The 17,841-nt window shown below is 44.5% G+C and overlaps 1 protein-coding gene across 1 annotated transcript in view; it reads right to left on the reverse strand.

Moving 5' to 3' along the window:
- Positions 1–3,920: 3,920 nt before the first annotated feature.
- Positions 3,921–17,841, reverse strand: part of th2 (tyrosine hydroxylase 2) — a 42,456-nt gene continuing 28,535 nt past the window's right edge. Inside the window, exons 10-12 of the mRNA XM_041215989.1 lie at positions 17,492–17,587; positions 7,145–7,278; positions 3,921–4,080 (exon numbers count right to left, since the gene is read on the reverse strand). Coding sequence (XP_041071923.1) covers positions 3,921–4,080; positions 7,145–7,278; positions 17,492–17,587 — 390 coding nt within the window. The remainder of the gene's footprint in view (positions 4,081–7,144; positions 7,279–17,491; positions 17,588–17,841) is intronic.

Consider the following 17,841-nt stretch of genomic DNA (forward strand, 5'->3'; position numbering starts at 1 on the left):
TATACACACGCACGCACACACGCACACGCATAAACACGCACGCACATACACACACACGCACACACACATGCACGCGCACACACACACGCACATACATAAACACGCACACACATACACACATGCACACACACATGCACAGACACATGCATGCATGCACACGCACACGCACACACATACACATATACACACGCACACACACGCACGCATGCACACACACACACACGCACACACAGGCATTCAACGGAAGGGTGGTGCACTGTATCACCACTTGCCTGTAAGCAAGAACTAAGCAAAATAAAGTTGTATTTATATTCTTTCTGCCCCTGTAAACACTCAAATCACCCAGTCAGGCAGAACCAGACTTTAACCTGATCTATGGCTGCCACCTTGTGGTCCAAATGAGAATAACAAGAATACCAGTGTCAAGAACCATTCATGGAGACATCATTGGCCCAGCACTTCCCATCCCCGGATGATCATACCCCATGCAGAGGCCCCCTTGCACGCACTATGTGGGAATTGCTCAGGAAGTTTGGACTTCTGACAAGCAATTACCCTGTATCAACTAAGCCTTGAACCAACTACCCTCCTAACCTCCCACCAACCCCCAACCCACCATACCCCCTCATCCACTGACCTGACACACTTAAGGTAAAAGCAAAAAACTGGGAATGCTGGAAATCCAAAACAAAAACAAAAATACCTGGAAAAACCCAGCAGGTCTGACAGCATCTGTGGAGAGGAACACAGTTAGCGTTTCGAGTCCGTATGACTCTTCACCAGAACACAGAGATAGGGAGGGGAGAGACTGTGGAGGGAGTCAGCACTCAGGTGGAAATTTTAAAATCGAGGCATTGCTTATTTGAGACCCAGTGTTGATCAGCAAGATGGGTAAATGGGACTTGGTACAAGTTAGAGTACAGGAAGCAGGGTTTTGGATGAGCTCAAATTTATGAATGATTCAAGATATGAGGCTGGTGAGGCATTCAACAGAAGCTGGTTCAGCCCATGGGTGGTGCACTGTATCACCACTTGACCTTACACACTTCCCTTCTCACTGTAGCTTGTCAAAGTGGCTTTGGGGCCTTTAAACTTACCAGAGTAGAGCAGCTAGTGCAGTAAAAAGGGTGTGTGTCTTGGTTTCGCCTGATGCTCCTGCACTATAAGGAGGGACTCTCCTTTTATGTTTAAAAAGAAAGAAGGGAACAAACTAACATTCCTAAAGCACCTCAGGATGTCTGAATGGGCTTACAAGCTAATGAAGTACTTTTGAAATGTAGTCACAGGGTGTAATATAGCTAACACAACAGCCATTCAGTACACAGGAAGCTCCCACAAACAGAACGGTGCTAATTACCTAATAATCTGTTTTTAATGACGTTGGATAAATATTGGCCAGGAAGCTGGAGAAAACAGACCTGCTGTTTCTGAAACTGTGCCCTGAGTTCTTTGACATTCACCTGAGAGGGCAGATGGGGCCTGTGTTTCATAGACATTTGTAGCACAGAAGGAGGCCATTTGGCCCATTGTGATTCTGCAAGCCGAAAAATATTTATCCAGCCTAATTTGAATTTCCAGCTCTTGGCCCATAGTCCTGCAGGTTACAGCACCTCAAGTGCATTTCCAAGTATTTTTTTAAAAGCAATGACAGTCTCAGCCTCTAACATCCTTTCAGGCCGTGAGTTCCAGATCTCCACTACCCTCTGAGCAAAAAGCATTCTCTTCAACTTACACACCCCCAATCCTTTTAACCAATCATTTTCAATTCATGCTCTGGGTCACTGACCTCTCTGCTGAGGGAAATAACCTATCCACTCCTTTAAGGCTCCCTATAATTTTATACATCACAATTAAACCTCCCCTCAGCCTTTCCTTTTCCAAAGAAAACAACCCCATCACCCTGTCCAATCTTTCATTATTACTAAAATTCTGCATTCTTGATAACACCCTTATAAACCCGCTGCATACCCTCTGGAGAGTGGGCACATTCTTCCTGCAGTATGGTGATCAGAACTGTACGCAGTACTCTAGTTATGACCTAAGTAGTGTTTTATGTAGTTCTAGCATAACCTCCTTGTTCTTATTTTCTAGGCCTTAGTCAAAAAAGGAGAGTATACCCTACACCTTCTTAACCATGTTATCTACCTGTCTTACCTTCAGAGACCTGCGGACATGCACTCTAAGGTCCTTCCCTTCCTTTACATTCCTCAGGACCCTACCATTTATTGTATATTGCCTTACCTTGCTTGATCTCCCCTAATGTATCACCTCACACTTCTCTGGGTTGAATTCCATTTGCTACTTTTCTACCCACCTGACCATCCCATTGATATCTTCCTGCAGTCTATAGCTCTCCCCCTCACTGTCAACTGCACGGCTAATTTTTGTATCATCTGCAAACTTTGTTGGTTTGATGATAATGTTGGTTAAAATTTATCAACCTCAGATTTAAAATTAACAATTGCTCTAGTATTGAGTATGGAAGAGAGTTCCAAACTTCTACTACCCAGTGTTTCCTTAAATCACTCCTGAAAGGTCTGGATCAAAATTTTAGGATATGTTTCCTCATCCTAGACACCCTAACCAATGATTTTCTCCCTCCCCACCATCCACTGCGTATAGTTTGATTGTTTCTTTTTCATGGAACTGCAAGCCCCCCTCCAAGTCACACACCATCCCAACTTGGACATGTAGCCTTAACGTCACTAGATCAACATCCTAGAACTCCCTCCCTAACAGCACTGTGGGTGTACCTACACCACATGGACTGGGGCACACCAAGAAGGTGGCTCAGCACCATCTTCTCAAGAGCAATTAGGGCTGGGTAATAGACAGTAAAGTACTGAGGAAGTCTTGTGGTGTGGTGGGAAGTGTTCCTGACTCTGAGCTGGTAGTTCTGGGTTTCAAGCACCACTCCAGGACTTGATGGGCATTCATAATGTGGCCAAACAGGTTGTTTATCAACTTGTAAATCCTTCCAACACACTTGTGGGAAGAATGGGAGAGTCTCCTGGTCAGCCATACTTGATGTGGAGGGTGCCTCTCAAGTTATAGCCTCTGCTGACAGCCGAGTTCCTGTTCCAGGAAAAGCTAGCGATGGAAACTGATGTGAGCATGTATTTTGTCTGTCTCATCGGCCACTGGGTGTGAGAAGAGAAAAGTAGAATAAGTGCTGGTCTTACCAACAACACTCACATCCCTGTGAATGAATAAGTTGAAGGAACAGGTTGTTGCTGTAGATGATGTTTATTGTAACTGTGGTATCCAATGAAGAGTTTTCCACTTTGAAACAATCACTGAAATGAGCAAAGCAATAATGGAAAATGCTGGAAGCAGTCAACAGGTCTGGCAGCATCTGCAGAGGCAGAGAAAGGATTAACCTTTCAGGATGACTTTACCCTTTGGTTCTGGTGAAAGGTCATCGAGCTGAAGCGTTAACTCTGTTTCTCTCTCCGCAGATACTGCCAGATCTGCTGAACATTTCCAGCATTTTCTGTTTTTATTTCAGATTTCCAGCATCTGCAGCATTTTACCATTGTTTTCTTGATGTAAAGGTTATTCTCCTTGTCATTCATTGTGCCTGTTAATTCTCCATCAAGGATGAAGTGTTTGTAATCACACACATGACACACATATATACGTACATAAGCACTAATATACACAAACTCACAAACACTTACATACAAATGCAGCAATTTTATACTTTTGTTGTACATTGTTGAACACATAGAAGTTCAGATCTAAACTCAGCTGCTTAGGGTCTAGTTTCAGGATTTTTATAAAGTTTTATTGAGGTTGAATTTCTCCAAGGTTTCTCTTGATCATCTTCCATCTCTCCAGGTTTTCCACCGGAACTTCCTTCAAGGTCTCAGAGGGAAAGCCTCCCATGGAATTTCGAACCTCTTGTGGGGAATCTTCTTTTAAGAAAGTTGATCTAGAGCAAAGCAGAGATTCTTCAGCTCATCCTGCATCTGGGTAAGAGCTTTCTTGACCTTGTGTGGTTTGTCCAGTATCTCCACACTGCAGGTCAGTGGATCGTAGTGGAGTGAGAAGCCCTTCCTGATCTTAGACGCATACACCCTGTTCAGGAGAAAAAAACTAGCATTACTGCCCGAAATGAGGAACAGTGGGGTCAAATCTTCCACTGTGCGCTCCCTTTGTCTCTGAAGAGAATGGCCGCGTGGAGGTTTTGTGGCACAGTGGGTAGCATTCCTGCTCCTGAACCTAACAATCTGGGTTCAAGTCCCACCCCTGGACTTGATGGTCAAGGGAAGTATGTCCATAACACAGCCAAACAGGTTGAGTGTCATATGATGGAAAATACACAGGAACCTCTACCATCACCATTCATAGCTCCAGGCTACAACATGAATGTTACAACAGCAACTTGGACTCTCTGAGTGAACTGTAACACACCACCACCACCAGAATGGCTGATCTGGACTCACCCCTACCACAGGTAAGGTCACATTAGCAAAACCAAGTCTGGGGAGAAAGCAAATGATGCATCATGACAGCTGTGGTCCACTGAACTACACTCACTCCAGAGACAGGAGCAGAAAATCAAGGCTGATATCCTCAGTATGGTTACTGGTGGTAAGTCCTTAAATTATAGCCCCAACTAGTGGCTATTAAGAGACCCTCCCCCATCCCACTATTTAGAAGAAGTGTAAAGGAGTTCTCCCTAGTGTCCTGACCAATATTTGGTCATTTGTCATGTTGTTGTTTGTGGGATCTTTCTGTGCTCATAATTCCTATGTTACAACAGGGAAAACACTCCAAAAACACTTTCTGAAGGAGAGTATCTATCTCTGCTTGGAGAGGCAAGGTTTGATCAGGGATAGTCAGCATGGCTTTGTCAGAGGGAGGTCATGCCTAACAAATGTGATTGAATGTTTTGAGGAGGTGTCCAGGTGTGTAGATGAGGGTAGTGCAGTTGATGTAGTTTATATGGATTTCAGCAAAGCCTTTGACAAGGTCCCACATGGGAGACTTATAAAGAAGGCAAATGCACATGGGATACAGGGTAATTTGATAAGGTGGATTCAAAATTGGCTTAGTTGTAGGAGACAGAGGGTGATGACAGAAGGATGCTTTAGTGACTGGAAGCCAGTGTCCAGTGGCGTACCACAGGGATCTGTGCTGGGTCCCCTATTATTTGTCATTTGTATAAACGACATAGATGACTATGTGGGGGGTAGGATTAGTAAGTTTGCGGATGACACAAAGATTGGCCGGGTGGTTAACAGTGAGGTTGAGTGTCTTGGGCTACATGAAGATATAGATGGGATGGTCAAATGGCCAGATAAGTGGCAGATAGAATTTAACCCTGAAAAGTGTGAGATGATACACGTTGGAAGGAGTAATTTGACAAAGAAGTATTCAATGAATGGCATGACACTAGGAAGTTCTGAGGAACAAAGGGACCTTGGCGTGTGTGTCCATAGATCTCTGAAGGCAGAGGGGCATTTTAGTGGGGTGGTGAAAAAGGCATATGGGCCACTTACCTTTATCAATCGAGGCATAGATTACAAAAGTAGGGAGGTCATGTTGGAGTTGTATAGAACCTTGGTGAGGCCACAGCTGGAGTACTGTGTGCAGTTCTGGTCGCCACAGTATAGGAAGGATGTGATTGCACTGGAGAGGGTGCAGAGGAGATTCACCAGGATGTTGCCTGGGACGAAACATTTAAGTTATGAAGAGAGGTTGGATAGACTTGGGTTATTTTTGTTGGAGCAGAGAAGACTGAGGGGCGACCTGATCGAGGTGTACAAGATTATGAGGGGCATGGACAGGGTGGATAGGGAGCAGCTGTTCCCCTTAATTGAAGGGTCAGTCACAAGGGGCCATAAGTTCAAGGTGAGGGGCAGGAGGTTTAGGGGGGATGTGAGGAAAAACTTTTTTACCCAGAGGGTGGTGACGGTCTGGAATGCGCTGCCTGGGAGGGTGGTGGAGGCGGGTTGCCTCACATCCTTTAAAAAGTACCTGGATGAGCATTTGGCACCTCATAACATTCAAGGCTGTGGGCCAAGAGCTGGTAAATGGGATTAGGTAGGTAGGTCAGGTGTTTCTCACGTGTCGGTGCAGACTCGATGGGCCGAAGGGCCTCTTCTGCACTGTGTGATTCTGTGATTCTGTGAAAAGTACTTAATAGATTGCAAAGTGCTTTGGAATGTCCTGGGGTTGTGAAAGGCACAATAGAAATGCAAGTCTTTTTTCTACTGAGTGTGAGACAATCAGAAACTGAAAGCGGAACAGGAAACGTTATGTTTGGGTGTGGACTTTCCATCAGAAAATCAGCGAAAACTCTCAGGGAGATCTGAGGTTGGAGACGTTAACCCAGCTTTTTCACATGTTGGCTAGCCTGTCGCACATTTTCAGTATTACTTACTTTTATTTCAATCTGGTTCCTTATCCCTATCGGAACAAGAGGAGGCCATTTAGCCCCTTGAGGTTGCTCTGCCATTTAATTAGACCATGGCTGATCTGTATCTTAACCCCATTAGCCCACCACATCCTTTAATAAACTTACTCAACAAAAACCTGTGAAACTCAATCTTGAAAATGTTCAGTTGATCCCCAGCCTATTGGGGGAGAGAGTTCCAGATTTCCACTCCCCATTGTAGGAAGAAGAGCTTCCTGACATCACCCCTGAATGGCCTGGCCTGAATTTTAAGGTTATGCTCCCCCTTGCTCTGGAAAAACGATTGAATATTAAACTTGGGCTACTGAAAGTGTTGCTTGATCTTTATATAAGCCAGGCACGATGACTCATTTCAAAGAAACTTAATCTCTAGTCTTGCCTACATGTTAAAATATATTATAATAAAAACAGAAAATGCTGGAAAAACTCAGCAGGTCTGGCAGCATCAGTGGATAGAGAAACAGAGTTAATGTTTCGAGTACATATGACCCTTCTTCAGATCTCAGTCAAACAGACTCGAAATATTAACTCTGTTTCTCTCTCCACAGAGGCTGTCAGAGCTGCTGAGCTTTTCCAGCATTTTCTGTTTTTATTTCAGATTCCCGCAGTATTTTGCTTTTATGTTAAAATATATTACCACCCCCCCACCCAACACTATTCTCAATGATCATTGGTTCAAATGTTTGTGTGGAAAGTGTAGGATCTGATCAGTGTTCTTACCTGAGTTTGGATTTTGCATCTTCAAAACTCTCTGACACAAAGTAGAGGGGTTGGAAGGTCTGATCTTGGTATGTTTGGATTGCTGTGACCTCAGGGTCGAAAGCCTTGTATTGAGGTTCACCCGATAAGGAATACTGCATATGACCAAAAATATCACTCAGTCAGTCTTTCGCGACATCAAACACCTACTCTTTGCCTAGTGCAGGCAGGCAGCTTCTGAAATCAAAACAGAAAATGCTAGAAAAACTCAGCAGGTCTGGCAGCATCTGTGGAGAGAGAAACAGAGTTAACGTTTCGAGCTGAATATGACTCTTCTTCAGAGTATTAACTCTGTTCCTCCCTCCACAGATGCGGCCAGAGCTGCTGAGTACTTCCAGCACTTCCTGTTTTTATTTCAGATTTCCAGCATCCGCAGTATTTTGACTTTATTTTACTGACTAGCGTTCTTGAGTATTGCTAAACAAGAGACATCTTTTGTCGAAGCTTTTCATTTGCACTCATCAGGACAATCGCAAGTGTAGCACTAATCACTACCATTAACACCCCCTTTTTCCTTTAGTTCGTGACATCTTTGTCAATCCCTCCTTTGTCCCCACCTATTGCTGGCCTTCTATCCAGCTCCACCTGCACCCACCCCCCACCACCTCCCCACCCACCCCACCCCCCCGCCCTTAAGCAGTATAAATGTCATCACATTTTCACTTCTCTTCAGCTCTGAAGAAGGGTCATACGGACTCGAAACATTAATTCAGTTTCTCTCGCCACAGATGCTGCCAGACCTGCTGAGTTTTCCCAGCATTTTCTGTTTTTGTTGCAAGAATACCAATGTCAGGGGAAACAACATATTTATACAGCATGGGAACGGAGTGCTGACTGGTTGGCAAGCGGACTCTGATTAGTAGAGGCGTTGCCATAGAGAATGAACCAGTTGATAATCTTTTAAATGAAAACCAAATCAACAAAATTGGGATAAATCAGGCACAGCCCCTAATTCAGGTCAGCTGTAAAACCAAGAACAAAGTTTAAAGGAAACTTACAAACTTTAAATCAAAATGTGATTAAAGGGGTCAACAAAACACCCCAGTCCCCGCGGTGCCCACCGAGCATGGAAGGCCTCGAGAGTGCCAGCAGACACCGCGTGCTCCTTCTCCAGGGACATCCGGCACCGAACGTAGCCACGGAAGAGGGACAAACAATCGGGCGGATGAACCAGTTGATGGTGACCGACAGTTAACTGCCAATCATTGTTTAAAATTTAAATCAGACAGCTTGACTTTGATTGGTCAAGACATTGCCCTGAGAAATGAGTCAACGAATGGCTGTCACTTATTTTGTTTAGCTGAAACAGGTGCAATGTATGTACATGTTCTTTCTGTCTGTAAAGAACAGGGCCCTGTGTATTAATATATGTAATATCAAGAAATGGCTGAAGGCACTGGATACTGCAAAGGCTATGGGCCTGACAACATTCCGGCAATAGTACTGAAGACTTGTGCTCCAGAACTTGCTGCGCCCCTAGCCAAACTGTTCCAGTACAGCTACAACACTGGCATCTATCCGGCTATGTGGAAAATTGCCCAGGTATGTCCTGCAAACAAAAAGCAGGACAAATCCAACCCAGCCAATTACCGCCCCATCAGTCTATTCTCCATCATCAGTAAAGTGATGGAAGGGGTCATCAACAGTGCTATCAAGCGGCACTTGCTTAGCAATAACTTGCTTACTGATGCCCAGTTTGGGTTCTGCCAGAGCCACTCAGCTCCTGACCTCATTACAGCCTTGGTTCAAACATGGACAAAAGAGCTGAACTCCAGAGGTGAGGTGAGAGTGACTGCCCTTAACATCAAGGCAGCATTTGACCGAGTGTGGCATCAAGGAGCCCTAGCAAAACTGGAGTCAATGGGAATCAGGGGGAAAACCCTCCACTGGTTGGAGTCATACCTAGCACAAAGGAAGATGGTTGTGGTTGTTGGAGGTCAGTCATCTCAGCTCCAGGACATCACTGCAGGAGTTCCTCAGGGTAGTGTCCCAGCCCAACCATCTTCATCTGCTTCACCAATGACCTTCCTTCCATCATAAGGTCAGAAGTGGGGATGTTCACTGCTGATTGCACAATGTTCAGCACCATTCATGACTCCTCAGATACTGAAGCAGTCCATGTCCAAATGCAGCAAGACCTGGACAATATCCAGGCTTGGGCTGACAAGCGGTAAGTAACATTCGCACCACACAAATGCCAGGCAATGACCATCTCCAACAAGAGAGAATCCAACCATTGCCCCTTGATGTTCAATGGTATTACCATCACTGAATCCCTCACTATCAACACCCTGGGGGTTACCATTGACCAGAAACTGAGCTGGACTAGCCATATAAATACTGTGGCTACAAGAGCAGGTCAGAGGCTAGGAATCTTGTGGTGAGTAACTCACCTCCTGACTCCCCAAAGCCTGTCCACCATCTACAAGACACAGGTCAGGAGTGTGATGGAATACTCCCCACTTGCCTGGATGAGTGCAGCTCCCACAACACTCAAGAAGCTCGACACCATCCAGGACAAAGCAGCCCCACTTGATTGGCACCCCATCCTCAAATATTCACTCCCTCCACACAGTAGCAGCAGTGTGTACCATCTACAAGATGCACTGCAGGAATTCACCAAGGCTCCTTGGACAGCACCTTCCAAACCCATGACCACTACCATCTAGAAGGACAAGGGCAGCAGATAGATGGGAACACCACAATCTGGAAGCCTCTTACTATCCTGACGTAGAAATATATCACCGTTCCTTCACTGTCGCTGTGTCAAAATCCTGAAACTCCCTCCCTAACAGCACTGTGGGTGTACCTACACCACACGGACTGCAGCGGTTCAAGAAGGCAGCTCACCCCCACCTTCTCAAGGGCAACTAGGGATGGGCAATAAATGCTGGGCCCAGCCAGCGAAGCCCACATCCTGTGAATGAATTTTTAAAAATGGAGTTTCCAGTACAGGTAAATGCGCCACACTGTGGTCCTGACTGATGGTCTTAAATTGGTTGTCAGTGTAATTTTTAGCACATTGAGGATTGTTTCGCAGATGTTGTCCAATTGCAGAATCACATCTGATGTTGGGCACTGTGTTTTGAGTTTTGTAAGCACGGGCTGGTTGGGTATGGTCTGTATCTTTCCCATTGTGAACAGTGGGTGAGACATGTTGTTTGATATGATCCGCCAGTCTTTGGGATGTACGACCAACATACCTAACATCACACTGGCACAGAAATTCATATACCACGTTACTCATTTGTGCGACAGCAGCACCCTGTTAGTGGTGAATATCACTCGTGTCACTACTGCATAGTAGCAGCTTGAAGCAGCTAGCTTCACCTGTTACTCAAATTTTTGAGATTCCTTGCCCTTCCAGGGTAATCTGAGGTAGATTGGGTGCTTTTCAGGGCTGAAAGTGACGGCCTTAGGCCCGTTCATCGGTTTGGGTGATATACAGCATGAAATAATCTGATCAGGGTGGCCATTATCCCGCAGGATGTCTTTGATGCCCCTATTTCAGCATCAAGCTTGCACGGTGAGCAAATGTCTCAGGCCTTATTTATGAGGTTGCCAATAAGACCAATCTTATAGTGTGTGGAACTGTAAGAACCTCAATGCGTATATTGGCCAGTGAAGATAGGCTTGTGGTAGACCGTGGTAGAGAACCCCCTGGTAAATTTCTCAACCAATATGCCAAGGGAGGGAAGTTCATTTGACTGCTCTATTTCAAAGGTGAATTTGAGCACAGGATGGAGCCCATTAAAATATGTAAGGAAATTGGTGCATGCAGCTGTGGATTTAAATATAGCAAACATATCATCCACATATCAAAAATAAACTAGAATGGCAGGGGGATGGGGACCTGAGCAGGGAGACAGAGGAGGGGGAAACAAGGATAGAAACAAAAGACAGAAAAGTAAGAAGCAAAAGTGGAAGGCAGAAAAAACAAGGGCGAGAAATAAATGGGGTCAGAGTGCAAAATAAAGCTGAGATGACTAACAAGTTAAAAAGACAAGTCTAAAGGCATTGTAGCTTAATGCGCAGAGCACTCGCAATAAGGTAGATGAATTAACAGCGCAAATAGATGTAAATGGTTATGATATAGTTGCAATTATGGAGACATGGCTGCAGGGGGACCAAGGATGGGAACTGAACATCCAGGGGTATTCAATATTTAGGAAGGATAAACAAATAGGGAAAGGAGGTGGGGTAGAATTGTTAGTAAAGGAGGAAATCAATGCAACAGTGAGGAAGGATATTAGCTCAGAAAATCATGATGTGGAATTTGTCTGGGTGGAGATAGACACCAAGGGGCAGAAACCATTCTTGGGATTGAACACATATTTTGGTTCTGTCTTCACAAAAGATGACACAAATAATTTCCCAAAAATGTTAGGGAACCAAGGGTCTAGTGAGAGGCAGGAATTGAAGTAAACCAGTATTAGTAAAAAAAAAAATGGTGCTAGAGAAATCAATGGGGTTAAAGGCTGAAAAATCTCTAGGGTCTGATAATCTACACCCCAGAGCACTAAAGGAAGTGGCCCAGGAAATATCGGATGCATTGGTGGTCATCTGGAGCAGTTCCTACAGATTGGAGGGTGGCAAATGTAACCCCACTGTTTAAAAAAGGAGGGAGAGAAAACACAGAGAATTACAGACCAGTTAGCCTAACATCAGTAGTGGGGGAAATGCTAAAGCCTGTTATAAAAGACATAACAGAACACTTGGAAAGCATTAATAGGATAAGACAAAGTCAGCATGGGTTTATGAAAGGGAAATCATGCTTAACTAATCTTCCGGAGTACTTTGAGGATGTAATTAGTAGAATCGATAAGGAAGAACCAGTGGATGTGGGGTTTTTGGATTTCAAGAAAGCTTTTGATAAGGTCCCACATAAGAGACTAGTGGGCAAAATTAAAGCACATGGCGTTGGGGATAATATACTGATCTGGATTGAAGGTTGGTTGACAGACTGGAAAGAGAGAGTGGGAATCAATGGGTCTTTTTCTGGGTGGCAGGCAGTGACTAGTGGTGTACCACAGGAATCAGTGCTTAGGTCCCAGCTATTCACGATATATATAAATGACTTGGATGAAGAAACCAAATGCAATATTTCCAAGTTTGTTGATACACAAAACTGAGCGGTGTTGTGAGGAGAATGGAAGGAGGCTTCAGGGTGATTTAGACATGTGTTTGTGGGTAAACACATGGCAGATGCAGTATAATGTGGAAAAATGTGAAGTTATGTACTTTGGTCTGAAGAACAGAAAGGCAGATTATTATTTAAATGGTGATATATTGGGAAATGTGGATGTACAAAGGGATATGGGTGTCTTTATACACCAGTCAATGAAAGTTAATAGGCAGGTGCAGCAAATAATGCTGGTATGTTGGCCTTCATTGCAAGAGGATTTGAGTTCGGAAGTAGGGATGTCTTACTGCAGTTATACAGGGCCTTGGTGAGACCAGACCTGGAGTATTGTGTGCAGTTTTGGTCTCCCTACCTAAGAAAGGATATCCTTGCCATAGAGGGAGTGCAGCGAAGGTTCACTAGGCTGATACCAGGGATGGCAGGACTGTCGTATGAGGAGAGATTGGTTCGGCTGGGCCTGTATTCACTAGAGTTTAGAAGAATAAAAGGGGATCTGATTAAACTGTATAAAATTATAACAGGGCTGGACAGACTAGATGCAGGGATTAAAACAAAAAAAAACAAAAAAACTGCGTTTGCTGGAAATCCAAAACAAAAACAGAATTACCTGGAAAAACTCAGCAGGTCTGGCAGCATCGGCGGAGAAGAAAAGAGTTGACGTTTCTTGTTCGAGTGAAGCCCAATGCAAACTGGAGGAATAACACCTCATCTTCCGACTAGGCACTTTACAGCCTTCCGGACTGAATATTGAATTCAACAACTTTAGGTCTTGAGCTCCCTCCTCCATCCCCACCCCCTTTCTGTTTCCCCCTTCCTTTTGTGTTTTTTTTTCCAATAAATTATATAGATTTTTCCTTTCCCACCTATTTCCATTATTTTAAAATATTTTAAAATCTTTTATGCTACCCCACCCCCACTAGAGTTATACCTTGAGTGCCCTACCATCCATTCTTAATTAGCGCATTTGTTTAGATAATATCACCAACTTTAACACCTAGGTGTTCTTTCGTTCTGTTGTTTGTGACATCTTTTGATGATCTGCTTCTATCACTGCTTGTTTGTCCCTACAACCACACCAACCCCCTCCACTTCTCTCTCTCTCTCTCTCTCTCTCTCTCCCACCACCCCCCCACACACCTTAAACCAGTTTATATTTCAACTCTTTCTTGGACTCGAACTCAAGTTCTGTCGAAGGGTCATGAGGACTCGAAACGTCAACTCTTTTCTTCTCCGCCGATGCTGCCAGACCTGCTGAGTTTTTCCAGGTAATTCTGTTTTTGTTTTAGATGCAGGGATTGATGTTTCCCCTGGTTGGGGAGTCTAGAACCAGGGGCCACAGTCTCAGGATACAGGGCAGGCCATTTAGGACTGAGATAAGGAAAAATTTCTTCACCCATAAGGTAGTCAACCTGTAGAATTCTCTCCCACAGAAGCTGTGGAGGCCGGGTCACTGAGTACATACAAGAAATAAATTGATAATTTTTTGGATATTAGGGCATCAAGGGGTATGGACAGAAAGCAGGAATATGGTGTTGAGATAAAGGATCAGCCATGATCATATTGATTCACGGACCAGGCTCGAAGGGCTGAATGGCCTACTCCTGCTCCTAGTTTCTATGAGGAGGGGTAGGAGGTTGGGTGTCATTTCATCGAAGACACATTTCTCATGGAACCCAACAAAGATGTTTGCAAGAGCTGGGCCTAGAGAGGATCCCGTGGCAACACCATCTATTTGTTTTATTCATTTATGGGATGTGGGTGTCATTGGTTAGGCCAACATTTATTGCTCATCCCTAATTGCCCTTGAGAAGGTGGTGATGAGCTGCCTTCTTGAACTGCTGCAGTCCATGTGGTGTAGGTACACCCACTGTGCTTTAGGGAGCATACATGGTGTCGGTAAAGCTGAGCTCAACTGCGTGGGCTCCTGAGTTCACAAGCTCAATGAATATTGATTCACACAATGTGGCGGGTCTAGATCGCCATGATATAGTGCTGCAGCACAAATATCTATGGCTTCCTTAAGTGGAACATTGGTGAATAGGCTAGAAATGTCAGATGAGCACTGGACAGCATTGCTGTCGATCCAAGTCCTGTATCACCTTCGCAAATGTGAAGGAATCCTTCATTGTGTACCAGGAAAACTTGTTTAAAACTGGCTGTAACAATTCACCCAACCATTTGGCCAATTCCTGCTGTGCAGAGCTGGTCATAGATAAGATGGGGCATAAAGGGACATCACTTTTATGTGTCTTAGGCAGCCCATATATACGTGGACACAGCAAACCCTGAGGACGAACCCTGTCATATATCTCATGCAGCAGCTCATCACTCTTACTAGCATTCTGTTGGCCTGCTCACCACCAGTGTGCAAGGCACATTACCAGCCCCGATAGTACTTCAATGAGGATCCACCAGGAAACCTGAGCAAAGGCTCTTCATAGATATCAATTTCAAACAGGTGAAACCTGAGTAAATAAAATTAAAGGTTTATCTTAGAGAGCAGCTCTCTGGGTATACAGTATTCACCTTTCTCCAACTCACCCACTTCCAATCCTTCTATGAAGACTTTGTACCTGAATGATTGAGCACATCATCTGGGCCTACACTGCCCGGTGCAGTACTGGTGGAGTGCTGCATTGTCAATTATTTGTAAAATGATGCCCTGTCGTCCCTCTCAGAGGGATCTAAAAAATTCCACAGCACTAATATCTTTTGTCTTTCATGGGATGTGGGTGTCACTGGAAAGACCAGCATTTGTTGCCCGTCCCTAATTACCCTTGAACTGATTGACTTGCTAGGCCATTTCAGAGTCAACCACTTTGCTGTGGGTCTGGAGTCACATGTAGGCCAGACCAGGTAAGGATGGCAGATTTCCTTCCCTAAAGGACATTAGTGACCCAGATGGATTTTTACAACAATCGACAATGGTTTCATGGTCACCATTGCTGAGACTGCGTCACAATTCCACGTTTATTAATTACATTTAAATTCCACCGGCTGCCAAGGTGGGGTTTGAACCCCTGCTCCCAGAGCATTAGCCTCGGTCTCTGAAGTCTGAGTACAGCTTTATGGTTCAGTGGGAAACACACTTGCTTCTAAGTTGTCTAAACTGGATCAAGTCCTGCTCCCCAGACTTGAGTACAATATGACACTTGGCACAGTACGGAGAGAGTGCTACACTGTCAGAGGTACTGCCCTTCAGATATGGTGTTAAACTGAGGTGGTGTCTGCACCCTAAAAGGTCCCATGGTACCACCTCAAGCAAGAGCAGGGAAGGTGAAACAAAAACAGAAAATGCTGGAAAAGACTCAGAAATCTAGAAGGACCTGTGGAGAGAGAGAAACAGAACGTTTCGAGTCCGTATGACTCTGCTTCAGGGGAAGTGTCCTGGCCAATATTTATTCTTCAACCAGCGTCACCTAAAAAAACAGATTCTCTGGTCACTATCACATTGCTTTGTTTGTGGGAGCTTGCTGTGCGCACAAACAAACAGCTGCATTTCCCATATTGCAATAGTGCCTTCACCGCAAAAGTATTTCATTGACTGTGAAGCACTTTGGGAGGTCCTGAAACCAGGACAGGCTCGCTCTAAAATGCAAGGGTGGAGTTTTACGACAGGGGGATTTTATGGTCCCGCAGAAGTCAATGGAGTTCAGAACGCTCGCTGCATCTTACAGCCCCAGCCCTGCAGTAATGGGGCCATAAAATTCCAGCCCGAGACTTTTCCTTTTTTAACACGTCTTTGAAAGAAAACAAGAGCATCAAGGAGGAAGTCAGACTGCTCATGGCTGGTACACTTCTTGCACTGTTTCCATCGCGTCACTGAAATATTCAGATGAGCTGGCCTGGCCTCACCGGTCTCTTTATTTGTGGAAAAATCCTAAATAACCTAAAGCCGGAATTTTCCAGCCCCTCACCCACCACCAGGGGGCAGGGGAAGTCGGGGTGTGGTGGGGGGGTAGGGGGGTGGGGGAGCGGGGTAGGGTGCGCAGGAGGGGCCGGAAGGTTCCGGCCTAAGATTGCAGGAAAATTTACAATAACGACTTGCATCTATATAGCACCTTCAGCATAGTGAAATGTCCCAAGGTGCTTCACAGGAGCATAATCAGGCAAAGTTTGGCACCGAGACACACAAGGAGATATTAAGGCAGGAGCTTGGTGGAAGCGATAGGTTTTAATGTGCCTTTTAAAGGGGTAGAGAAAGAATGAGAGGTGGAGAGTTATAGGAAGGGAATTCCAGAAGTTAGGGCCTTGTGCGGAACAGCTAGAGTGAATTGACAGTGGGTTTTTATCTCTCTCACAATTTTTATTAATGTTGAAATTATTGCCATGTAAGATAGCCTGCTGACTGGTTATCATTCATTTTACACCAGCATCCAATGTATCATAGCCGGTACGTTAAAGGGCAAGTAATTCAGAGGTCTTGGTTAATAACCCCTAGACATGAGTTCAATTCCCACTATGCCAGCGGGGCATTTTAAACTCTGTTAATTAATTAAGTAAATCAGGAAAAAAAAGCTAGTCTCAGTAATGGTGACCACCAGATTATGGTTAAAAACCCATCTAGTTCACTAATGTCCTTTAAGGAAAGAAATCTGTCCTCCTTACCTGGTCTGCCCATGTGTGTGTGGCTCCTGACCCACAGCAATGTGGTTGATTCTTAACTGCCTGTGAAATGGCTTAAAAAGCCACGCAGTTGTTAAGAAGGGGGTGCACCACCACCCTCTCAAGGGCAATTAGGGATGGGCAATAAATGCTGGGCCCAGCCAGCAACACCCACATCGGAGGAGATTAGATCAGGCACCTTAAAAATACAATTTAGGTTTTCATTTGTTATAGTGAAATGGTTAGCTCAGTTGGTTAAAATAAAAGCAAAAGGCTGTCGATGCTGGAAATCTGAAATAAAACACGAAGATGCTGGAAAAACTCGGCAGGTCTGGCAGCATCTGTGGAGAGAGGAACAGAGTTAATGTTCTGAGTCCGAATGACTTCTTCGGAACTCTGTTCAGGCAAAGTGCACACAAGTGAATAGTGAAATTGCAGACACATTGGAAAGAACTTACTGTGGCTGTGCTTCCAACAGCAAACAGCATAAAGTGTTCTTTCTGTATGTTTACAACTGTTTGTGTGCTTCCCATTTAACTGTTTAATTACTGGGTTCTTACCATCAGCTCTCCATATGAAGAAAGCAGTCCAGCTCCATAAGCTTTCAGGTCTCCATTCTGCTTACAGAGCCCAAACTCTATTGTGAACCAGTAAAGCTATATAAACAAACAACAAGTTATACACAGAACATACAATTTAGCCCCTCAAACCTGTTCTACCGTTTAATTAAATTGTGGTTGATCTGTGTCAACTCCATTTCATTGATCCTTTAGAAATTACACCAAATTATAGATGGTTACAAACGTGAAGTTATGTTTCAAAGGACAAGTGTAAATTTCAGGATCCCAGTGAGAAGCAGGTGGAATTGACTCCAGAAAAGGTGTTTGACAAATCCCTTTTATTCAACAAG

This window comes from Carcharodon carcharias, chromosome 21, assembly GCF_017639515.1.
Source record: "Carcharodon carcharias isolate sCarCar2 chromosome 21, sCarCar2.pri, whole genome shotgun sequence".
Lineage (NCBI taxonomy): Eukaryota > Metazoa > Chordata > Chondrichthyes > Lamniformes > Lamnidae > Carcharodon > Carcharodon carcharias.